Genomic DNA, 26545 nt, shown 5'->3' on the forward strand with positions numbered 1-26545 from the left:
ATAGTTTATTTAACACAACTAGTTGTGTTAATTGCCAGGTACCTCACAAATAGTTATTTTTATATAATCACCTCTGTGATCATTATATTGTTAATAGAAGTTGTGTCATATAGAGTGTGTGTGTTTGTGTGAGTGTGAGTGTGAGTGTGTGTGTGTGTGTGTAGTGGTGTCAGCGACATGCTACGTTCCTTCGTTCCTGACTGCAAAAAAAGGCGTAAAGTTAATTTCTTTAACTTTGGGCTTCTACAGGAGCATATAGCATTGTATCACAATATAACGGCTCGCTGTAATTATACCTTGGATGATTACGACATAATGGCTTTTAACTAAAACCTCTATGGAGAAAATGGGATCTTTACATCCGGAATCACAATGTTGCGCTTAATAGACCTGCCAATGCTTTCCATTTCCTGGCAACTATGCACAAGCCAAGGAGGAACATAGCAGTACAGACTGGATTTCAGCAGAACGAATGATGCTTCCATTTGTTGGCGGACCAGGGGAAGAAACTGAGTGGAGTGCAGGGGTGAGCAAGCACACCATGGAGGTGAGCACCGGATACATTCTTAAAAGGAACAGAGTTCTCTGAATGCAAATGCAGCAGTGAAATGCTGTTTCAATAATTATTCGTGATTCCAAATTCAGGCATTAGTCTTCGAGTATGCAAGGGTTGGTGTTTTCTCTTGTTGAAATTTACATAACTGTATTCAGTCGCCACAAACTCACAAAGAGCAGCCGACCTTGTTCCCCACATACATAAGTGGGCCTACTTAGAGCTACAATTCAACAGGACTATTTGTGTGTGCGCGTGTGTTTAAATGCAAAACCCAGAAATAAAAATTCACAGGTTAAGTTAAGTTTAAGAATTTCTGAGGTGTTTGCCTGGCTTTTTTTTCAGCTTGGCTCCTGCAAAAACGTATCTATATTCTCCAGACCCTTCTGCAGGGCGAGCTCAAATCACCGGCAGAATGGGCGGGGCTACCCGGTCTAGTGTTTGCCCCAATTAAATATAAAGGCCTGTGCAACAAACTAATAATAATAGTTTACATTTTATAAGATATGGGTAAGAGTGTGGTATAAACTAAATGTATATGTGGTATAAACTAAATTGATTATGCATTAGGTCTGGATTGCTTCTATGGTATACTGGTAGGTGTTTCTTGCTGACAATCTGTCTTTTACAGATTTTGATGGTTACAGTACAGAAATGCCAACTTCCCACCGCTGCTACCCAGTGCTATTCATTGCTGATTAATGGTGTCATTAGTATCTGTACAATGGTTATTGAATGACTGGTAATACGGCTTAACAAGGAAGGTTAAACCACATGTGCACAATACATCTGGCTAACCAATATATAACACAAATTCCACTAAAGTCGTTTTTACAATGCAAAATATGACCGTCTTATGCACGCCTTTTTCCCGGCATGGTTCGTACGTTTACACTCAGTACGTTTAAATGCACAGCTTAATCAGATTAAAGCCATAGTTCGACTATGCTCCTCAATTGGACTACTGCAATTGCTATACAAGAAAATCGATTTATTGGCCGAAGCATGTCATACCCCGGTACGCTAGGAGGCCCGTACCCATTTCAACTAGTGGTAATAGAGCCACCGGCTGACCTCTTCACATCACCAGCAACAAGAAAATCGGGCAGGATTCGAGAAAGATGTTTTCAGTAGACAGCTGTCAGTTCACTTCGGGTCCATGTCATTTCTCAGACTCTTTGAGGTCGAGATTGAACCGCGACACAGAGGAGAAAGGGATTGTTGCCGTATGCGGAATCCCGCCGGAGCAGCTTCTCTGGCCATGGAGCAGCTCCTACCGCCACGGTGCAGCCCCTCCGCATTACACGGCAACAATCCCTTTCTCCTCCATGTCACGGTTCAATCAGGACTGCAGAGAGACAAAGCCAAAGTACCTTTCCCCCCAATTCCTTCTCCACCATGGCCGAGATAACCCCCCCCTACGAGTCTTTACTTGTTGTGGAAGTACAAGAGAGTCGAAGAACCCGACGCAGTCTTTAAGTTCATAATATCAGAAAATATCCCTTTCAGTTCGGCCGCAGCGCATTGAATGAATAAAAATCTTATACAAGTCGGAAGAAATAAACAATTACTTTGACAGATGTGCCTGAAGTTACTACTTTACAACCTTGTTGATGACCACCATTTAGAAAAACATGTATTTTTATTTCAGCCTTAGATGAAATCGAAGCGAAGTGTGTACTGAATGCATGTTGATGATGATACACTTCTTATCGGAGGTATTTAGAAAAAACCTCCATTAGAACTACTCATGATGATGTTACTAGGTTAACAACACCTCTATCCAAGTCCTGCCCCTGGTACCACGATGCTGTGTAATAGCTTTTACGTGAAAATGTAACCCCCAATACGTGTAGGGTAAATTGGGGTCAGCAATCAAGCCGATAAATTACCTCAGTCAGTCAATTGCGGAATTAAATGTTTTTAATGTTGTTCGCAATCATTTTCCTGCCTTCCCTGCCCTTCCTCCCATCACTCTCGTTGATATAATACTTGGTGTTAACCCCAATCTCAACGGTTCCATTTCAAAACTGTACTAGTAATACTGTACACTGTAACACTCAAAAGTCAGACAACAACCTCTGATGGTTTGCGCAATGCTTGGTCTGCAGAGCTTGGTGAGGATATAGGTCCTGCCGCCAGGAAGCAGGCCCTGAGTTGGGTCCAAACAACGTCTATCTCTGCTCGCCATGGAGTTTAACAGTACAAAGTGATTCACAGAGTTCACTGGTCTAAAAGTAAGCTTGCTCATATCTACCCTGACATTGATCCAAACTGTGACAAATGTCACCAAGGACCAGCCAATCTCAGTCACATGTTCTGGTCTTGGCCCACCCTTGCCCCTTTCTGGGCTTGAGGTTTTTGACTCCCTCTCAGCCATCACATCTGCCAACATTCAACCCTCACCATTACTCATCCTGTTTGGTGTCCTACCCATTGGCTCTCACTGCCGTCCTATTTTGCTGAGCTTGTTGCCTTTCTCACACTGCTAGCTAGACGTGCCATTCTGTTGTGGTGGAAAAGCCCTTGTCCCCCCAATGTCTCTGAATGGATAAAGGATGCCCTTCATTTTATCAGATTGGAGAAAATTAAATGCTCTTTATTTCTCAGAATGCAAATTCCATAAAATAGGTGCCGTTAGTGATGTGTTATTATTTTGTCTGCCTTCGTAACCAAATGAGCATGCATGCCTTGTATGCGTATGTCTCTGTATATGTTAAGGCATGCATGGTCAATATCACTACCATTACTACCTACGTCAAAACCCATTATACCCCATTTCATTGGTACATCTCTGTAAGGGAGGGAAGAGGATAGGAGTTGGGGTTAAACTGTCTCTTTGTTAGTACCTTGTTTCAAAGAATGATTTACAGTTCATGTGGGAGGTGTACTGTATATCTGTTATGCTCAAAAAAAAAGAAGAAAATAAATATTGTAATGCTCACTCGTGATGGCACACAATTATTCAATCCGGTTTGCCGCGACTGCTGAAGCGTTCCATTTAAAGTGCAAATGTACGGGTGAATCAAACAAACCAAGACCATTATTTGACAAGAGGAGAGAGCCTACGAGAGTAAACATTTGTGCGGCATTCCCAAGATGGAGGGCTTCGAGGGGAGCCAGGGATGGCTTGATAAGAAGAAGATCCATGAAACCTTGAAAAGTGAGAAAGGTATATTTATGTCTGAAATCTATTCGACATTGTTTATGATTAAAGTCAAACATAGCCAATATATTAAGCAGTCTCTTCTACTCTGCAAAAGTGCAATGAGCAGGGTTTTTAACAAATGAAAGAACCCTCAAATATCTGCAGCAACCTTCAGTAGAGAAGTGGGCGTTAAGGTGAGTCTGCTGTAAAGGGGGAACTAAATCATACCTATAAATACAATTTTATTTTATATTGCCGTTTTGATGAATGGTATTTTGGGAAGAAAAAGCAAAAGCAGTCTATGAAGAGGGAATGCCTCATACCCTGCAACATGAATACATTAGTAATTACTATATTTCTATGTCGAGTATTGTCAAGCATTTATTTATTTTTGTTTATTTAGGTCTCAGCACTCTTACTTGTGTTTCTTTTATGCTTTTGTTTTTATACTGCACTGTGGAAGGAGCCTGGGACTCATTGCCATTGTAATTATTGTGTTTATGACAATAAATCATCTTGAATCTTTCTATATGGTCAGGAGCTGCACCGAGCATTATATGAATTGTGTTAAAACCACGAGTTGAACATTGTATCAAATGCGACTCCGGGATAAGAATAAAGGTGTACATCCTCCAGCAACGTATGACTACTGTGACGAAAGGAGTGTTTGTGTTTGAGTGTGCAGCAGGTGTGTTTAGTGTCTGCGTCGCTATGGGACCTGTGCAGAGGAGATTAACTCATAGGAGTTCTGGGAGACCACAGGGCTGTGGAAGTACAAAGAAGTCTGCTGGGAGAGGGGGGTTTCTCTGAGGGATCTGGGAGATGATTGCGTCTCATTGGGGTACGTTTACTAGCATGCAACACCAAGATTAGGGATGGGAATAGCCATTTCATGGTAAATTATGCGTTTATGGTAATTGATTCGTTTATATGCCCTCGAGTAAAACGATGAAGGGAAAATCCCTGTAAACGCAGTGGACTAGGATTGGTAGTTGAAAGAGGAAATGACCTGAAAACCCACAGCTTTGAAAGGGTTGGTTTTGTTTGTTGTGTTTGTGTGGGTTATTATGGGTGCAGAACCCTCATAGATTCTCTCAAAACCTGGGGGCAATAAAACAAACTGCGCTATTTGTTTGGCAGATTCAAGAATTGGTTTTATCGAATGGGTGAAATGAGATTTAACCCCATTCCACTTATGTAAATGACAAAGCAATTTACATGTACATGATCCTTTAAATAATCACAGAATTGCCTTAAACCAATTATTATGGGTTTATGCGTATGAACATGTTAACATGCTCATGTTTAATGGATCCATGGAGACCCAGAGCGGAAAACTGTGTGCTGGAGAAAGATTGACAGGATGTGGCTCAGAGCGACTGAATCAGACGCCGATGGATAAATAAAGGCTGTCTATTTGCAGACAGCGGCTGCAATTGAATAGAGAAAGTTGCTATCAATTATTAATCATCCCTGATGTGTACACACTGCATTCGAGCAATCAAACATGTAGGCCCTTCATTTGGGTGCAATGGTTTCATTCCCCTGAACGCTGTAGTTAATACCTAAATACACACATGTGCCAAGCACAAGGGAACACACACGCACTCAGAGATATGCAAATAAAAATGTCTGGCAGTATGTATAATGTTTACCCCCTTCCTTTCTCCTCCAATAGCACCCCTCAACGGATTCCTCATCAAATGCATCAAGGGTTTCATGCATGTCCGCTGGCTGTTCAGGCAGATCAAACCAGCCCGTCAGAACTTGCATCTGCACTCTTTCCCTAGTAATAAACAGCCCCTAAAGCTCCTACGTATCCTATTACTTTGGAGGTATATTGAAATACAATGCCGCCTTTTCCAAGGGACATGAGCGAGCCAGAAATAAAATTGATTCCAGCGTGCCGGTGTGTCTTTGTGTGTGCTTGTGGATGTGTGGTGTGTGTGCGTGTTCCATTTCCAAGTACCCAGGCACACAGAGGGGTTCTAGCCAACCGGAAAAGGGCTGAAAAGGTCAAATGGAATGTTTGAAATCTGCCAGCTCCCCCCTCCTCTCCCACACTGTGAGCCACCGACCACCAGCTAATCAGAGGGTCGGCCTCTCAGTCAGCCAGCCAAGCATGCTGCCTGCCAGGTCTCCCCCGGACAACACCCTGGGAGAAGCAGATAGGATTGCAGTGTAGCGGGGGGTAACACTGTACACCAAGTTTATGATGGGTGTTACCCATTTCACCCAAGGTCAGCCACAAACAAAGGAGGGAAGGTTGTGGGTAGGATGGAAGGGTGTGTAGGGGGGATGCACCAAATTGCCTTTCCTTTCATTAGTGTGTCTGGACTTGCTGATATTGTCCCCGTTGGGAGCACATACACACAACACCTGCATACAAAAAAATTGATTCCTGCATGAGTGTTTGGGTTTTGTGTCACAGGGTTACACAGAGCTAAAACTGGATCTGATAACGAGAACGAACTTCGGACAGTAGGGTTCTGACACTGCAGTTAGATGCCCTATTTTTACTCGTTTGCCCTTTCCACAAAACAGGATGGGCCATACGCTGGTTTCCTTTATGGATGCCAGGTAGAGCAGGTAAATGGCAGCGTAAGAAAAGAGTTGCTACAACACAGAGAGAACCTCAAAATCCCTCTCGGAAAAACAGACACACACAGTTCCCAAGAGATTTCGACAACAAGCAAATCATCCGTGCTTTTCATAAACAACAATTTGTTGTGGACTGATTTCAGCTCTCCACAATCAGTTTGGGCTCTGATCAGCTGCCTAGAGTGTGATGCAGATACGCTCCCTAATCAACGTGGTGTGTGCAAAGACGGCTGGGGGAAACTCATATTTCCAAGAGTGCGTGTGCCCATGGTCGTGTGCACAGTAAGCCAACACCGGCAGAGTTATTGCATTTGAATGAATTAGGCATACAAATACAGGCAGCATTAAAAATATAGATATGTTTAATTTCACTGTAACCTTTCTGCAAACCTGTGCATGTGCCCGTTGCCGTTTTTGTCCCTGCAGACCTGTGTTCACTTTCCCGTGTGTACCACCACAAACTGCCTGGTGTTGACCTGTTTCTGACCTAGCGGGCTTACCATGGAGCAGGCAGGAGTCACTGGGGGAGCTGGGGCTGTCACTGACAGTGCTGTGCAAAGTGGCTGCAGCTTTTAGCTGCAGAGTTCCCACCTCTTCATGTGAACAAGAGAAAATGATGGTACTCTACTCTGACAGAGTCACACACTTGCCGCGCTGATGCCAACAACTGTGTTGAAGGATTAATGGATTTGTTTTTTTCACATAGATTTGTTTTGGTCTAGCCATCCAGAAATAGATGGCTGGCATGCAATCTTATTATTCCATCGAAAATGTACTTATATTTTAAATCAACACATCCATTTCATAGTGAACTTCTGTAATGATGCCTGCCAAGGAAGTGCACTATTACATCCAAACAAAATACAAGAATAAGAGAGATGGGACAAAAGATAAGCCGCGTGACCCCAGAGAGACGGGATATCCTTATAGAATAGTATACAGAGTGCGTCAGAAATAGATTCAAACAGCACATTTACCGGCACCGCTTAATCCGATTACAGCCATAGTTCGCTCGAACTATGGCCGAAGCATACCCCGGTGTGATAAAATAAATCACTGCTTTACAAATAAATCAAAGTTCCTAGTCTTCCTCCTATCCATGAACTGTAAAATGTGCAAGTCTTTTAACTGGTAGAGCATGAAGCAAGTCTCCTAGTCAGACCAAAAGTGTATCTTGCTCCTTGACCACTCCATTGTTGTTTTTTGCAGTTTTTTCGATGGCGACAACACCACAGCTATCGTCTCCTTCTACTTCCGGCTCACGGCCCCTGGAAAAATCTCAAGCATTCGCAGAACGCAAAAGTCTGATTCCAATCTGATTGAACGTGTGCATGCATGATTAATGCGAATCAATCTAATAATCGAGGGGTCTTAATCCGACAACGGGAAACCCGGTCAGATTTCAGTCAGACTACGATGTATACATGCATCTTAAAAATCCAATTATAGTCGAACAATAATTAGGTTTTCTTGAGTGTCAGTCATTCTTGTAATTGTGTATTTTTAGACCAAATGGAATAGGAAATTTGCGAAGTAATAGTATGGCCAGGAATTCAATGCTTGAGGAAGAAGCTTAAATGCTAGAAAATCTCTGAGCCACCTGTTTTTTTTTTACTCTTTTTGTATGATGCAAGCAGCTTTTTTATTTTTTTAAGGCTCCGTCTTTCAATTCAGAAATCAACAGCAGATCGGGGGTTTGTACGGGCTACTGAAAGCACCTGCAGTGAAGGGCCTGGCTTTAGCACAAAGAGACCAAATTTTCAAAACATTATTTGTGCGAGTTGGTGCGGAGGTGGAGGAGAGGGTAGGGTCAGGTGAGAGGCCACTGGGGGGTTGGGGCTGGCACAGCGAAAGAGGATGGAAACAGGCATTCATGTACACATGATGGGGCATCTCTTCAACTGGAAAGAAAAGACGCTCAGGGAGCAAATGGCATGCTGAATGGCTCCGCTCCAGGCTTGGCTGACGCCATTCCATCAGACTGCAAACCTGTCAATGTGGCACCTGTGTTCACATCGGAGGCTCAGCTCTTCAGAGCCTCGAGTGTCCTTGCTGGATGAGCCCTCCGAGTTCCACACACCTTCCCCAACAGCCCATCCGGAGAACTGAGATAGATGTCTGTTGTTTGCTCGGTCCTATATAGATGTACAAAATCCTGCACTTCCCTGACCGTTTATTTTTGGTTGTGGAATCCTAACCTGCAAATTATTTAATACATTAATGATAATATATCTGGTAATGATTACTGCCACAAAAAAAATCCCATCACATAAATGGTATCACTGGTGCTTTCTGAATAATGGTGGAAATTATATTTTAAATCAATGTTCTCCAGCAAAATAGAAGCTGGAGAAACTGTCATTGAACTACAGAAGACATTTTCACCTGTTCCTCCTCTCAAAAGATAACCAATATCAAAAAATCTTCTGATTTCACAAAGGCTTTCTGTGCTCACAATGCCGCTTTACTAAAATTTGATTCTGATCTTCCAAATTTCTCTTCACTGCACAGAATATCCAAAGATAGCAATCATAAACGAGGGCTTTGAATGGCTGTATACAACTTCAAAGTAGAGAAACAGGCCCTATTTCCTCTCCAAGCCATAATTGGCCCCTGCAATCATCTACAAGTGCCACAGATAATTAGACAAGGAGGTCATACAGTAAAATGGTTTCCACACTTCCTTTAGATGATTACAGGTGACTGCTATTCTTTAAATAGCTCATACACCACAGTTAGCAAACCTCCCAGAAGTATTGCCTCAACGATAACTGCCAAACAATAACAATACATTTTCTGCAGTTTGAACTGCAGTAAAGGAAATATAAAACTCTTACAGCTCAATATCAAAAGCAAATAGACAAATATAACATGCGAACAGGACATGTGTCGCCCTCTGGTGTTTGTGGCAGATTTTTTTTAGATTTGTAATTACTACGACAGATTGATGGATCTCTTCATGGACCAATGATTGATAAACTTGCAAAAGGCCAACCAACACTGCTTTCAAATTCAGCTAGAAACACATAAAAAATAAAGAAAAGTGGTTTAATGGCTGATAACCCATGGAAGATTCTTTTGCAAAGTCGGCTCATCATGACCATAAATGACACATTAGACAAGCAGACCCTATCAGAAAAAGGCAGCATGATACAAAAGAGACACAATGTATCAGTGCCTGGCTAAGAACCAAATGTGGCAGGGGTTGAGAAGAGTACCTGACAATGGGAACACGCTGGGATGAAACACAATGTGCTGGGCTAGACAATGACTAAAGACCCGAAAGGAAAGGGGACCCTTTGTGTAGCCGGCAAGATAGAGCTACACACGCTGTCCATTAATTGGTCGACAAAATTGTCACTTCCATGTGACAGGGTGATAATAACAAACAAACACAGTACCCGCAAGGTATTTCTGGACAACGGCGAAAGCTTTGTTTATTGAGGAAAAACGTTGCGTTAAAGTTTGACGTCCTTCTTGGACTCTTGAATCTACATTGTTGGACTTTGTTCATTGTGTCGGATTCTTCTTTGTCCTTGGATTTATAAGCAGGCTGCACTGTGTCGGGCTGCTATGAGGTAGGGCTTTGACTCTGAACTTCATTATTCGAATATAATTTGAATATCAAAAAATAAACTAAAATTCGAACGAATATTAGGCAGCCCTTAATATTCAAACCTGTTATGGGCAGGCCAAGAGGGAGAGACGTCGGAGAACCCGACGCAGTCTATTCATAATATTATAATGACCACGGAAGAGGCAGTGAATGAAGTATTGATTAGACAGCAATTTATTAGAAACCTTATCAACCGTTTGAACACGCAAGACCGGAAACCATAGCAACGCGGTAAACAAACCTCGCAAAGCCCAATCCAGGTCTTACTGAAGGCATTTAATGGTCAAAATATTAAGAACAAATATTCAATATATTCAAATATTAATAAACAAACGAACTTCGAATATGATTTTTGGGAAAAAGTCAAAGCACTACTATGAGGTCACGATGCTTACGTAGCAGCCGCGGCAATCGCCATCCGGCTTAAAACCCGCCCTACCATAAGGTTACTGTCGGCGGTGGAAACGTGAGCCGTAACTGAGCTGGGCAAAACCGCACCTTCACTACTGAGCTGAGGCGTGCTGGCCCATGATGCTGGGGGTCATCATTATTTTTGACTTAGTGGCCACAATGGAGATGTATACAGCTTGGAGAGGAGTGTGTATGTATATGTATATGTATATGTGTGTGTATGCGTGTGTGTGACGGGAGTGTGTTTGTGTTGTGACAGTCTCCCAGACACGCAGAATATGAATGCACTGGTCCTGATTTGTCTTTATCACAGAAAAAAAATTGATTCCTCTTCGTCCATTTATTGTTCCCAAATTCGTGATCTTTCAATATTGTTTTAAAGGGGTAACTGGTTAAAAGCTAAAAAGTAAAGTATAACAAGCCAACCATCGATATTCAAAGCTTTTTCAGTGAATGCTGCTTTTGCCTCCATTGTGGCAGGGCCTGCCGGCTGCTGCTTTTTCAATACCGCCTGCCTTTATGTTACCTTGGTTGTGCTGTACTTTTCAGCGAGCGCGAGCATTGTTGCAACAGAGACAAGTGAGTGAAGAAGGTTCAAGCTGTAGTTATTTTGGATGTGAAATAGTGCAGTGCCAGACATTGAATCGGCCATATCCATTAAAAATGTAGTTCCTGCCAGGAGTATCACGGAATCTTACGAATCAAAGTCCCGTTTCCCCTAAAGTTCAGATAAAGGCTGATACATGCTTCTATGAAGATGTGCACAGACGTCAATGTAGCTCCATAGCGGAGGAGACTAAGCATAGGTCGATGTACCCTTTAGAAATGTAGCTCACAATATCCTGGTCTTATCTACGGTCTGGGTGTGCCAAAGTAATGAGTGGAATCGGGAAATATTCGCAAGTGACTCAGAACTGGATAAACACACATCGAGGGCAAATTAAATGAAGCGGCTTGCAGAGCGCTTTGCCGAGTCTAATCATCCAATATATTTGTTACCTCTCGTACAACAGTACAGAAATTACAAGGTCACTCTCACTTCATTAGGGATCTGGACCCTGGTCAGCGATTGTGCCTTTAACCCCTGCATAGGCATGTAAAAAGAAGCTGCATGTGCAGTAAATACACATCCATGGATCTGGTCACAGAAGCAAGTTTCAGACAGTAGTCTCCCCATCGCACATCGTCATTTAGCACACAAAGACTCTGAACACTAGACCAAGTTGTCCCCCCCCACCCCAAACCCATCCCCTCGCTCGATGGAAACAACTTGTCTATGGATCACGTAGAGATGAGTGTGTTAGGCAAGTGACCTCATCACCGAGATGAGTTCACTGCATGACTCCCCCTCCCCCCTCCCATCCCCCTGGACCTGGGTCTCCTACCGTGCTCCAGGATGATGAGCTGGGCGCTGGCCTGGATATTCCCTGCGTCGTTTTCGGCCAGGCATTGGTAGAAGCCCTCGTCAGACTTGACTAGACCAAGAACCTGCAGGTTGTGTTCCCTCTGAGAACATCAACAACAACAGGTGAGCAGTGGCGAACTTACCATCTGAGGTTTCATGCGTATATGTGTTTATTAATTCAATGCTGCCGTGTTCTTAAGGCAATTCATGTTGCATTAAGAACACTGTTTCCAATGCATTTCCTCTCTTGGAGACAATGAAATCTAATCATCTCAGCATCCAGAGCCACCAGGTTAAGAATACAGAATGCATGGCATGGTTAGGGAGAATGTAAACAAAGAGGAAACAATATCAATACTTAACAAACAACAATGTGGCAATGTCATATACTACCTGCATATCAATAATTGAATATCCTATGATGTACCGGTACATGTTTTATCGTAAAAGCCGTGTCTGTATACAATATTTTTGGCAACATATATTAGACATTTAAAGGATCAGTAAGACAGAATCTTACAACTATCTTGAAGTAATCACTGGGGATGACTGCGTCTCCATTCTTCACCCATTTGATGGTGGGGGCGGGCGACCCTGTGACCTCACACTGGAAGATGATGTCCATGGACTCGTGGGCATAAATGTTGGCAGGCCGTTTCACAAATTGGGGAGGAGCTGGCGAAGGAGATGGAAGAGAAAGATTGGTTAAAGGTTTTGGATTTATCAAAGATGTGATCTTGATTTACACAGCTTTGTGGTGTTGGACAAAGAAAATTCTCTGCAGGTCTTTCAGGGTCTCATCTGCTAAGCGCGTTTATTCTGTCAAATATATAAATAAAGCCAATTTATACCTTGCCACCTTCAATTTTTTTTTGCAATATGTGTGAGGTCGTGTTGCTCTGCAGAGGGCTGGATGGATAGGTTGGAGTTGGGTGAGGGGGAGAAATAGCCATCTTGGAGGTAGACAGATTGCAGCTAAATCCGCCTTTAGCATCAAAAGGCTTTGAAGACGTGTCCTTTGTATCTCATCAGGACTCTAGGAGGGCCCTGGTGCTGGAAGCAGGCAGCAGCCATGTGATCTCCTGCGAGACAGAGCTCCACCCTCGACATTTTTTGCAGGGAGAACACAGACCGGAGCATGGCTGGATCAGGATGGAGGGAGATAAGAGATTCTGTCTCTGCGTGTGTCTGTGTGTGTCTGCGTGTGTCTGTGTGTCTGCGTGTGTGTGTGTGTCTGCGTATCTGTGTGTCTGTGTGAACCTCCTTTCAACACAACCCCTCGGTCTTTGTGTGTGTCTCTGATAAGCAGCAACCTCACCGAAAGTGGTTTAAACGACCGTATTGTTAGCATGTCTCTGCATGTCAGCCTGCACTATGGGCCTCTGGGGCTCCGGCACGTGATTAGCAGCCGGTTTACAAGTGCTTGCTTCGTTATTAATAGCCGTCGATGGACAAGGTCCATTTCCATCTTCCTTTTGCAGTTTGGGAGGTTGTGAGTTCAAGTCCCCTCAGTATTATATACAATAGGCCAGATATAATTCACCCTGTATGAATTTCACACTAATAGGATTATCCGTATTCTCCATAGAGAAACACTACACACTTTGCCGTGTGCGGCAAAAGCTTGTAATCTTGCCTTCCACATCTTTAAAAATGTTTCCTAATTTAATTAAAAGGTTAGTTTTCTTTGTTTCAGAACTTTTTCAATTGCATGGACTCTGATATTAAACAAACACAACAAGCAAATTACAAAAAACGTAACTCAGACATTTCTTTACTTGCTAATGAATTCCGAGTCATTTCTATTGTCCATTCTGGAGTAAGGTATTGATTACGGCGATGTACGTGTGTGTTTTTTGTTTTGTTTCTGGGAGAGGCAAGATGTCAAGCAAGCCATTACCTTGCTGTGCACAAGGCAAGAGTAATCCCAGGTGTGTAGGTTGTGTAATAGAGAGATTCTGCATTTGCATTTACTTAAAAGCCTGCGTTTACTTTGAACAGGTTCAACAAGCAGTTTGCCATAGGATGGATTTTGATGCTGATTATATTTGCTGGGCCGGCAAGGGGGCTCTGGAATCCTGTGCGGCAAAACAACAATATTCTGTACCATGTCTCTATGCATGGCTGGCATGATGTATGAGTTAGAGAAACCTACTACATGACAATTGGTTGTGTCCTACCCACATCCAAAGTAAACAGGGATTAACTCCAGTTATTCCCAATACATCAATCCACCCAGCCATTCATTTAGAGCCTCTATCCTTGGCTGTGTTGTGTTATGCTGATGATTTTATTTTGCCAAAAGACAGGTCTGTGTCTTTATCTACATTGGATTCTATATTATATTTTGGATTTATATATGTGTGGTTGAGTGTCTGTGTGCATGTGTGTCTGTAGCAAGGCATCAGTCACCTGGATCCTGCAGCATCTCCAGTTCATATTTTTTGTTCAGTGTCTCTCGCCCCATGTCATCCTACCAGCACTCTTTCTGACTTAATCTGCCCGTCTTCCTCTATTCTGTGGATTATCTCTGTCTCTCTGCCAACCCCACTACAGGCAGGCATGCACCATTTCCCCTGAATGGAGCCCAGGCATTTGGAACCTATTGGATTGAGCAATGAGCACCACTGCAGAATACACCAATAAGCTTAGATGGTCGGTCGGATGTCTGGATTCAAGTGTGTGTGTGTGTGTGTGTGTGTGTGTGTGTGTGTGATAGTCCTTATTAAGCAACATAATATCTGATCTTCCACCATTTCTCTGGCCAGCTGACTACAAGTGGCCTGTTTGGTGGCTAATGGCAGACCCAAGCACCCACGTTAGTGTTTATTTTGTATTGATCCTAAAATGATTCTACGTCCACAACAACACAGCTAAAGACAGGGTGCATAATTAAATAATGAAATTATGGTTTAATTATACCAATGACTGGCATTATTACTTTGATTATGTAGGCATTTTGGATACTTCAGGTTTAATTTTATGAACACAGTTGGGGTAAAAAAAAAATGTGTCTCATATGAGAAAGGCAACAGGAACAACCGGACCACATGAAAAGGTTAACGGTTGATCAAATCTAGTTACCGTCTAACAAACGTGTTGGAATCAATACAATCCAAGGTGCTATATAGGAAGATAGACTGGCTCTGAAAACGAGAGAGAGATTAAATGAGAGCTGGAACAGTGGTGTTCTTTGTTTCAGGGCTTGTATATTCTTTCTCCAGTGCGTACCTTATTAAAAGGAGCAGTCTTTCTGTTTACTTGTGACTCCGGTCCAGTGGACTGTTAAAACAGAAGCCATTGCCAGGCCTGGCGTGTCTTTACTGGCGGCTTGTTAAATAAAGCACCACAGAATTCAGAAAATGCTTCTCAGGAGAGTGTCTCCTCTCCCAGTGTCTAGTATGTAGCCGGAGATGAGTTGGAACAAGATTCTTACAGGAAAAACTAAATTACTACCTGTAGAGCCACTCGTGATTCAAAGCCTTTGTAAGCCCAATAGGGTCCAAGAAGTAGAAATAATCACCATGGAAACATTTCCTGGTTTGAGACATAGACATAGTGTGCAGCCAGAGTTTGCCCTGAGGGCTAGAGGAGCACGACTAATTACCAGTTTTGCTCATCGAAAGGCATTGGCCCTCCTCTTAATCCTTAACAAAACATATGGCTTCAGCATGAAATGCACCTCACGTCGCTCGACGCACAGCTTCCACAAACAACAGATGAAGGCTCTGTAAAAAAGAAACCAATTAACATTTATCTTCAAGTCTCTCTGGCCGTTAACAAATTATAACAATGGAAGAGTTATTTTATACTGAGTCAGTCCTGATCTAATCTCATAAAGTCATCTTTACTTGGTTTTAATATGGCCTTTTGGAAACAAGAGACTTTCAGAATGCCACAGATGTAGAGCTATTAAAAGGCTAGACTTCAGAGGATATTCATCTTTTTTGATTAAACTGCCTCAAAAAGATAATAGATATAGATAGTAATAGATACTGCCTACTAAGGGTCTGCGTAATTGGTGTTTCTGGTAGGAAATGGGACATACTGCTTTTCCAATCTCATGTTGAGTATAATGTTGGATTTCCAAAAACAAGGGGAAATGTTTTGCATTTGAGTGCCTTAAATAGATGATGGAAAGTTCCACTTCTTCTATTCCCAGTCAGAATTTCCCCTTTGACAGAGAGGCAGATGGGTGTACAGGAAGATGAGTCAATATGGTATTCAAGCCCAAAGATTTGCAGACCATTTCTCGATTACCTGAACAGCAACATTTTGCTGCTGATATTTGGATTTGTGTAACAATGTATTGGTTTAAAAATACTATTGTTAGCAAACAAGTCTTATTTTAATTATCTTCCGCTTTCAATTCACTTTGGTACTGGCAGCGATTTCAACGATTTATTTGAATGTCGCTTTGTATGATTATGTAAAATTGAAAAACGTCTAAATAAAAATAATTATAATAATGTTGCATTTGAGATAAATATCTTTCCTTTTATTGAAACAACTAATTGGACCATTCAACAACAATAAGATGGTGACAGACTGCCGTTCTTTTTCTATACAACATGGAACATGTATGGCAGTTGTTGGTGGCTAGTACATCTAAAAGGCAGGGAATATGAGAAGAACATGAAACTTTTACAGAGCCCAGGCATTTCCTGCATGTGAGCAGCGAATGGAACGAAACTCACCGACGAAGATGTTTGTGGAGCAATTATTTCTGTCCTTTTCTAAGACACATATACAAGGGAAGGCCGAGGTCTGGGTGGTGGCCATAATGAAAAGCTGCTGCTACTGTCTCTGGCCTCATTTATCCCATTGCTAGCTCAAATAAAGGGTAGAAGGTTCCTCCACGGCCACATTTAACCAAATTACGCAAAATCTGTCCTTTTTTAACAAAGGTCTGTTTAGATTACATGGCGCTGCTGTTGAAGAATCAAAATATAGAGCAAGTAAAATATGTATATTAAAGAAATATTTCACACAAAAAATCTGTCCACTACTTCATCAGGGTCAATGCTTCAGTAGATACAATGGGTTTGATTTGAGGGTATGTCTTTAAAATTGCGATAGCATCAACACAATAAGTATCATTCGTTAGTAATACTCCCATATAGAGCTGAAACGATTCATCGGTTGATTCGAATAATTCGATTACAAAAAAGGATTGATTAATTTTTCTTGCCTCGAGTCATCGTTTATTTAATTTTACAGCTGAGGTCACAGTTTTCCGCACGGACCATTTTTTGTGTGACACAACCGGCGCATACGCCACCCACAGAACGGACAGACGCGGCATGTTTTGACTTGTTTAGGGGCTAACATTAGCACTTGCTAAAATGGAAGACATGAGCGAAAATAGTGAGGAGAGCCAAACGGGCAGGTGAAAGCGACAGTGAATGTCCAAGGTTTGGGATCATTTCACGTTGAACATTACTGAGAAGACCGTGGTGTGTGTCCACTGCAAGACCGAGCTGGCGTACCACAGCAGCACGACTTCCATGCTGCAGCATCTCAACGTCTGCCGAGTAGAATAGGTGTTTTCTGTTGAGATGCTGCAGCATGGAAGTTCTGTAAAAAAGGAAACAAATTGGTTGTTCATTATTAATTGTGAAAAAAAAAAAAGTGTTATTTTCTCATGTTTATTTATAATTACCTTTCAATTAAGCAATGTATGTTTTATCCGATTACTCGATTAATCGATGGAATAATCGGTAGAATAATCGATTACTAAAATATTCGATAGCTGCAGCCCTACTCCCATATGACGTCAACAGACTCAAGATCCTTGCATTTTACATTTTTGCAATGAACCTATTTAAGCCATGAACATATTTAACACATAGACACACACATATACAGTATATACATACATGCGTACATACATACACACGCACGCATACGCACGCACACACACACACACCAGTGGAGGCTTCCCCAGTGAGGAGAGTGAGGAAAATCCTCCTTAACAATGTTGAGTATAAAAATGTTTAGATTGCCCAGACTAATGTAATGAATGAATGCCCTTAAATATGACTACTTTAATGCCTTTGTATGTAATGTTAATTTCCCTCGGTAAAGGGACATTAGCATCGCCTATTGACAACTACTTCAGGGAGGACGTTCCTCCCTCAGCCTCTATTGACTCCCATTAATTTCTCCCTTAGTACTGGCGGCCGGTGAATAACAAGGGGTTCAATGGGAGAGGAGGAAAGTCCTCCTCTGAGTGGGTGTGACTAGCTTAGAGATCTGGATCCCGCCATCGTTTCATCGTCTATTCAGGCTGGAGCCCTTGCTGCGCTATGAACATATAAGCAGGAGCCCTGGCTGTGGAGCAGCCCGGAGGGAGGGGTTATCCCCTCCAGTCTTGGCTACGAGAATCAACGAACCCGGCGCTCAGTCTTATGCCTCGTTTCATACGAGCAGTGCGGTACAGTGCGGCTCTGTTGGCGTTTGTGCTGAGCGCTGCGGTTCGGTTCTCTTATATTGGCGTTTCTAACGCCAAAAGTTGGGCAAGGCACTCCTCCGTTGGGTTACCAAGCCGTCTGAAGGGTAGCGAAAACGTGGAGCTACACACACACCGATATTCTGAAATCACTTTAGGAATATCCCGTTTTGGTATGACCAGGTTACTGAGAACTTTTTTTATACGCGCACACGCACACACATGCATAGTTATATATATAAATATACATTTAAATAAAAATACATATATAATGGTGCGTTATTCTCTGCAAACCGACTCAGATCTCGGATCCGACGCCACGCCCACACTTCAAGCGTTTTATTATTTCGCTCGCTTGTTGGAGGAAAACATGGACGCCACCCGGAAAGCTGTTGTAGCTGTTGAAATTGCCATTCAAACCACCAAAGCGGTCCAAGCACAATGAAAACAGTTCATACTTCAAGTCACAATGGGCGCAGCCATCTTGAATTCTGTCTCGGAATTTTGCTCGGTCACCACTGAGTTCAACCGAGATGGCGAGTTCGCCGTCCGAGGAAAAGGGGCGTTTTCGTGCGCGTGGCTAGGCAACGTCCTCGGACCTCCAAAACGGATGGATAATAAAACGAAGCATTAATAGAAATAAATATATACATATAAATATGTGTATATATTTATGTATGTATACATAAACACATGTACATACATATACATATATACACACACACATATATATATATAAACATACATACATACACACACACACACACATATATCCGTTTAATTTATAAATGCACAATTTATTGAATATTGCCTCCTGATGTTAAGAGGGGAGTAATTCTGGGTAACAAATTGCAAATAACGATTTAATTGGACATGGGGTGCATTATACTTCCCCTATAGATGTTTAAGAACAAAGTGTTTTAGGCTGTATTATTTATTACTTTAAGTTACACTGTGAATGTACCCATGTTGAATGCAATCGCTATGGTTCTCCATAAATCATTTATATTAAGTAATTAAGATGTTTTTATCGATTGTTATGTTATGTTTATACACACATTTATGTCAGCTGTACACATGTGCAGCTGTTGTTAATCCACTGCATAATGGCCTCTGTGTGCAAGCTCATGCAGCAGTCCTCAAACCAGAATGGCTTATTCTACAGGTGTCATGAGATGTCTCAAGGCCGGATACAAGCGGTGTATCAAATCCAATACACAAACTTCCTGCACAGCTCGGTGTGAATTGCAAGTTTTTTAGGATAAGCCACTGGCAATAAACTCAAGATTCCACCTCATTACTGCAGTAAAAAAGGCCCCAAAGGTGCTTTAGAGGCGGTAGGTCACGGCAAAAATGTATTTCTTTTGTTGATGCCATTGAGACGCGTCCAATCGGTTTGCAGTGTCTTTCAAAACCATAACTGTCTTTCGAGGTAATTGATTGACTGTCAATTGATGCGTGTCAGACCTCTAGCTGAGGGAGGGAATCAATTGGTGCCGTGTCGGCTGAACAGAATGTAAGTCAATGCAGTTCCGGCCTGTGTGTGTCGAGGGCACAGAATTTAATCAAACCATTATATCCTACAACCACGATCCAGATGTTTTCACCAATATGGTGGAAGAGCAAATCCATAAGGCTGGAGATGGGATTAGGCCTGGAAGATCAGGGTTCAGGGGGAGCTGAAGGAACCATTCGGGGGGAGATCTCACTGAATTGCGGCCAGGTTTCCCGAGGGAGAAGATGGTGTCAAAGCATTATTATTTGGTCTAGTTCAACAAACTGAGAGACAATGGGAATGTAGACATGATTTGGAGAATTGGGGTGAGGGAGGAGTATGATTTTTTTTATATTTGATCTACTTTATGCCAAGCTTGCAGTGGCTAGGAATGAAAAGGCAGAGCGCTGGGGAACCCGCCACAGGTGAGCCTCTGATTTTCAGCACCATCTTCTGTGGCTTGCATCACCTGAGCTGGACAATATGCAAACAGATAAGCTCCAGGCCCTGCTCCTTATGAGATCATCCTTCATGCTAAAATCCATATCATCCCCCACTCTTTACCAGTGTTGCAAATGGTTACTCCATGCTCAGTGTTGGAATGCATCTGTTATACCTTGTAAATAAATAAAAACTGATCCAACACTGACTATTTGGCATTATAAAGAAGATTGTCAAACATTCCAAGGCTGAGATAAAAAATACTGCACCTGGGGAGCCAATTTCACTCTAATCGAGAGGCACTACCAAGCAGGTACTAGCAGCAGTGACATTGGGTTTTGGTTGCAGGATGGTGTTATTTATTAAAGCCAGCACACAATCGACCCATTGAGAATGAGATTAATTTTACCTCCCAATTACTACAACTCTGAGACAGAACTCTGGGAAGCCGCACCCCAATCATTGCCAAACTAAGATGGTGACCGTTGGCTCGAAAGCTAGCTAGACGTTTTATTGCTTCACACCCACCGGCCACCTGCTATGGAGAGACCCAAGTAGATAATATGCACCAAAAACCTCTTAACAGGTAACAGGCAGTGATAACAGACTGCTACTACTAATAACACAATGGCACAGTAAGGACTATGCAAGGCTGGGATTATTTATACTTGGCTTTCCGTTTCCCATGTTCAACGCAGCAAGAAGTCGCTCACTATTCTAGTTATTCTATATACTCCACTTTAATATAATCAATATGACTACATTAAACAGCTGCCCATCATTGTAGTCCTAAATAAAAATGTAGTGCTTCTCTCCCTTGTCATTCATTGCATCCCACGGAAATTCCTAACATGTGTGGTCGTGAAAGAGTCGAGAGACATTCTGTCAATACCCTTTCCAAAGCAACCATTAAATGAAGGCCCAGTGTCCATTAAAAAATATTCTTCCCCGAAGCAGCCTATATAGCGACCTTGATCATACAAAGAGCCACATGAACATCATTGAGATTTTAAATTCCAGATGCAGTGAAGCTCTGCAAAACAACCTTGTACCTTGCACAGTGAGCAGGGCCTGGGCGTGGACAGTGCTGTTGTCGATGCCGTTGTGGGCCACGCAGGTGTAGAGTCCTGCGTCTTCCTCTGTGAGGTTGGAGATCAGCAGGCTGCCACCGGCCACCACCTCGCGACGACCCCCACTGAGGAAGAAGAAAGATGAATCAAGGCATAGAATAAAGTAAACCCTAGGGCTTCTTTTGAAATAGGATTTATACTGCAAAGAAATCGGGAGATAAAATAAATCCCAGTGATGACTATGTAACCAAACTTTGGCATTAGTCTCGCATAAGAATAAAGTTGAATACCCCCCCCCCCCCCACCCCCCACTAAACTAATGGTGCATCTAAAATATGTGCCAAGACCCGAATTATCTGCTCATGTCTATTAGCACCGGCCTTGCCTCAAACCCAGTGGCCATCCATCTTAAACAAGCAGACGCTTTGCAATTCCCAATGGAGCCACGTGGAAGCAGTCTGCTGTGGGCCCCGGCGCTTGACTCAACCGTCACCGGGGCATGCTGGGAGAAGAAGTGGAGAGAAACCAATAGCTCACACACAGAGAGACGAGGATTCAGAGGGAGGACAGACGGATAAAAGGAAAGAAAAAGAGACAAGGAAAATAAATAAAGGAGGAACTGTGGGCGAGCAGTGCAGGATGAGAACATAGAGAAAGAGAGGAATGTCAATGGGAGATCATCGTGCAAACACTGGTACACTGGTGCTGAGGCTAAACGCAGTAGGTAGCACAAGAAACTATGGAAGTAAAAACACACTTCTCTGCACGCCATCCATAGAGCCTTAAAACCAAACTGTTCACCAACATGACACCATGGGCTGTAACAGGAGATACAGCCAGGAACTTCTTACATTTTGTGGTTGTAAAGACGAATGGAGGAAGCATTTATCCGGCCTTCATACATGGTCTGAGCTGAGTAAGTGCACGAGTGGTCTGTTGGCAGCATTTTGAAAGTGCTTCAAGAGCTACTCACCCGGCTTGGTAGCTTTAATCTGACGGTCTGACCCTCAGAAGGGGGAACCTCAGTTTAAAGGCTGAAGTAAGCTGTGGGAGGGCTGACTTTGCGACAGTGGGAGAGGGCAGTTGGTTGTATAGTACCCAGACATCCACCTGGGGCCTGGCCTGACCACAAGGGGCCTCAGAGAAAGGCACCTTTTCTTAACGCTTCGACGCTGTACACAGTGCGAGTGGCTCTGTCCAGTTACAGCTGCATTTAGGCTAGAGGACCACCCTGCTCTTAAGACAACTTGAGTTTTGGTAATGACAATGGGCCTTTGTTAAGGAAAAAGAACAATGAAAGTCCTGTATGCTGCACTACAGGACACAAGATCTGTTTAAATTGCGTCTTTCTGCAAAGGGTCCAAGGGCACAATTAAGGCGGAAACTTTGCAGAGACCGCTCACCATGGAGGCCACTGATACACTGATGGCCCTTTATGCTGAGTTCACTGTGGAGATGATGACTGGATCATCTCCATTCAAAAGGTTAAACAAAGCTGAAGGAGGCACTGTCCGCTCATTGTGTCCCAGATAAAAAAAAAGTCAGTGCTTAATTGCTCAAGCTAAGGCATTCTGCGGATTGAGCAGATCCTCCATTATCCACCCTGTGAGAGGTGTTCCAGATAAATGAGTTGAAGTTGAATTGGTGAGGGAGATTCAATAGCACCGGGCAAGCACTCTCTAATAATCTGCTACGATACTCCAGACACTATCGCTGTTGTACAAATACATTGCTCCACAGGCCAATCAGGTGTTAGCAAGGTGATAATTAAAAATAAATGATACATCTCACACAGCCATAGGGCTGAAAGGAGTTTGCACACACAGACGGCTTTAGTGTTAATATGCTAATTGCACCTAGTTACTAGGCTTGGATATTGTTTTGACTGCATGTAATAGACATTTGACTTCTAATTGTCCAGCGTGGTGCAGATAAAACTGGCAACAGAGAAAGTATAGAGTCTGAGGCGCATTTGAAGGAAAATAAAATGTGGTCATCCAATATCCTGTAAGGTCAGTACAGTGAGTGAGGCTGGTGGTAGTGAATGCCGTTTGCTGTTTAGTTACAGAGCCATCAACAGTGGACAGTTTGTGCCATCTCAGCCTGCAGGCGGACAGGGACCACTGCAAGTGTCACAACAAAAGGTAATTCATTATTAATGGGTAAAAAGACTTTGCTGAATCACACTTTTAAATCTGTGTAGCTGGTTTCCATCTCCAAGTCTGACTCTGTTCTTCCACTTAACCCACCAAATAATGTCGATCTCCAGGCCAGTCGGCACCACAAATCAAACTGAATGGACATTAGATAAAATAATAGTTATGGGCTATTTGCGTATGGAAAGAGTTTCGTTTTTAACCTTTGGTTAAACGACAATCACAGAACGAACAGAAATCCCCCTAAAAAACATTAGTGCAACGATCCTCATGGTTGCATTTAAATAAACTAAGAAGCGCTTTGAATAATAAACCAACAAATAAAATACATCCTATAAAAGCACCGCACACCAATAAAAGACAGGATAAAGGAGATAAAAAAAAAATACATGTTAAAAACATGTAAGTCAAACTTTGGCGGAAAGACTGGCATGAAAATGGTAATATATTCCTCACGCCCATAGCGGGAACCGAGATGGAAACTGTTGTAACATACCAAATTTCAGTGGTATCCAACACCCCCTTGCACTCCCATCAGTGTCCAGCAGAAACATACCATCCAATGCGCTCTGACAAGCATACATTTCCTATAACATAAGTTGTCATAATTTCTCTTTATTTTTCCCGCACATATTCAAGCACACTTTAAAGTGAATCTGTTCTAATAAAAATAGGTGCGACAAGTAAATTGGGATGGAAGATTATGAAATCTGATTTGGCACAATAAATATGCAACGCTAATCTCTCTCTCTCTCTCTCTCCCCTCTCTCTCCCCTCTCTCCCCCCCCCCCCCCCCCCCAGTGTTGCTTGTCTTGTTTTCTCAGTTCAAACATGGCAGGGCTGGCACTTCATTATCATAACTCACTCTGCTGTCACTATCTATCACTACACTATCTACACCCCAGGTCTGATGTTTATTGAAAAACAGCGATGACGAAACATTGTTCAGAAGTTTCTGGCTACCTCCCAACATGTTTATTGACCTTTATCGAGTCGAAGCAGCAGACCTGATTTAAGCCGGTTTTCCATTCGAGAAACTGCTGACGGTTGAATTAGAGGCTAATAATACTTCATACTAATAAATAAAAGCTGAATCAGCTACAATGTTTCCTTTATAACTATGTGGAAATTAACACCACTGTGTGAAGACAGACAAACTAATACTCCAGAATTAGGGTTTGCTTATGTTCTGTCCTTACCAAAGCGTGTTGAAAATAACTGTCTGGTATTAAAGATCATAACAAGAGGTACTCTTGACTTGAAAATCTTGGTCCAGTCAATATGGCCGTTTAAACACATGTCCTCCGTATTTTCGCCGCATTTGAATATCAGGACATTCGACCCTGAGGGTGATTCACACCTGATGCTTTATATGCGGACATCGATGTCATTCCGACATCAGTAGAATCAACGGGGGGTTTAGAGGGGTGGGCTTGCAAGGGGCGGGAATTATGTGGATTTCTGTGTTTATCTTAGAAAACAGGGAGTGGAAGGCCAGGACCCTTTAATGTTCAGCTAACTGGCAACAGGCTGATTATCATTTAGGGTGCCACTAAATGACACGCAAATGCAGACTGAAGAGTCATCAACACGCACAAGTGATGTGAGAAATACAGACTTTGTCCTCATTCACATACAAGGTCATTTACATTTCCTACGGAGAAAATACTACCTCAGGGGTAGTCTTTTTTGAGGAGATTTTCAGGATACCAATGTCAGAATATGTCGTTCACACATATGGCCCATCAGGAGCATAGCAGGACTTTCGCGTGTGTGAAAGCAGCTTATGTAATAAGAGGGAGAGGGAGCTGCTGCAGAGTTAGAGTATGGTTTGGTTTTATTGTTATATAACTACTTAACACATATATACACACATATAGATATATATATAAATATATAAATACACACATATGTATATATACACACACATAAACACATATTTATATACATACACACATATGTATATTAGGGGTGTAAAGACTATCCGATACGCATCGGTAATCGTTTTTAACCTGTAAGATACAACTACATCGATTCGTGAAGCCTTGTATCAATATAAACGTGACATGAACTGGTCATTGTTCAGATTTAAAAGTAAGGAATCGGTTCGTATCGCAAATGTTTCTGACTGGATAGTCTCTCGTTGTTCCGAACGCTTAATGCCGTGGCCTAGTGCATCACAATATTGATTCGAGAACAATGACAGCCTCTCATTGGTCACAGATGGCATAGCCTATCTTGCCCTATCCATTTCAATGACGCAACGACTATTTAAGATGTATAGTGTATAGTACAGTGGCGGTACGAAAAAACTGCAAACACACATTTCCAGACACCATGCAGCTGAAGCTAGCATTGATGATGCTAGCACTGCACCGAGCAACACATACGTGACCACACTTCAAGAGAACAAGGACATCAGCCAGTTTATTAGTCAGCCATAATTGAGCTATAATTCGGAGAGGGCTGAGCGAATATCTACACTTGTAGCTTGCTTTATCGCATTGGACCTAAGACCCTACAGTGTCGTCGAGAACGAGGGATTTTGCGACCTGGTAAATAAATTATAACAGTCATGTGCAAGAATAAGCAGCCCACGATTTCCATGATTGCCCCCCTCAGATTAAAACTTATGCAAAATATTGTTATAGCTTATTTGTAGTTGAATTTATTGTTGTTTCGTCTCATTATATTGCTCTATATTGCTTTATCATTGACTGGTGTCAGTCAATGAATTGCTGAAGAGCGAAACCTTTTGCCCCTGAATGGCAATCCACTGGAGTGTTGGGGAGCACAGGTGGACCTACCACTTTTATGTATATAATTTATATCGCGCTTTCCAAGACCCCAAAGCGCTTGTCAGTGAAGGGGGGACCTCACTAACCACCACCAATGTGTAGCACCCACTTGGATGATGCACGGCAGCCAATCTGCGCCACAACGCTCACCACACACCAGCTTGAGGTGGAGAGTGAGGGAATTAATGAGTCAGCCAATAATACAGGAGGATGATTAGGGGGCCAGATTTAATGAGCCTGGTTGGGCAGTTTTAGCCAGGACACCGGGGGTCACCTACTCTTTGCGATAAGTACCCGGGGATCTTTTTATGACCTCTATGAGTCAGGACCTACGTTCCTCCTTACGCAGTCTACTACGGCGTGACCATGCCGATCAATGAATTTTCCTGAAGAATAATCT

General features: G+C 42.6%; 1 protein-coding gene across 1 annotated transcript in view; it reads right to left on the reverse strand.

Moving 5' to 3' along the window:
- neo1a (neogenin 1a) overlaps window positions 1-26545 on the reverse strand; it is a 157931-nt gene that overhangs the window by 33707 nt on the left and 97679 nt on the right. The window contains exons 5-7 of the mRNA XM_056607650.1: window positions 21174-21316; window positions 12255-12409; window positions 11715-11835 (exon numbers count right to left, since the gene is read on the reverse strand). Of these exons, the coding sequence (XP_056463625.1) occupies window positions 11715-11835; window positions 12255-12409; window positions 21174-21316 (419 nt within the window). The remainder of the gene's footprint in view (window positions 1-11714; window positions 11836-12254; window positions 12410-21173; window positions 21317-26545) is intronic.

This window comes from Gadus chalcogrammus, chromosome 14 (assembly GCF_026213295.1).
Source record: "Gadus chalcogrammus isolate NIFS_2021 chromosome 14, NIFS_Gcha_1.0, whole genome shotgun sequence".
NCBI lineage: Eukaryota > Metazoa > Chordata > Actinopteri > Gadiformes > Gadidae > Gadus > Gadus chalcogrammus.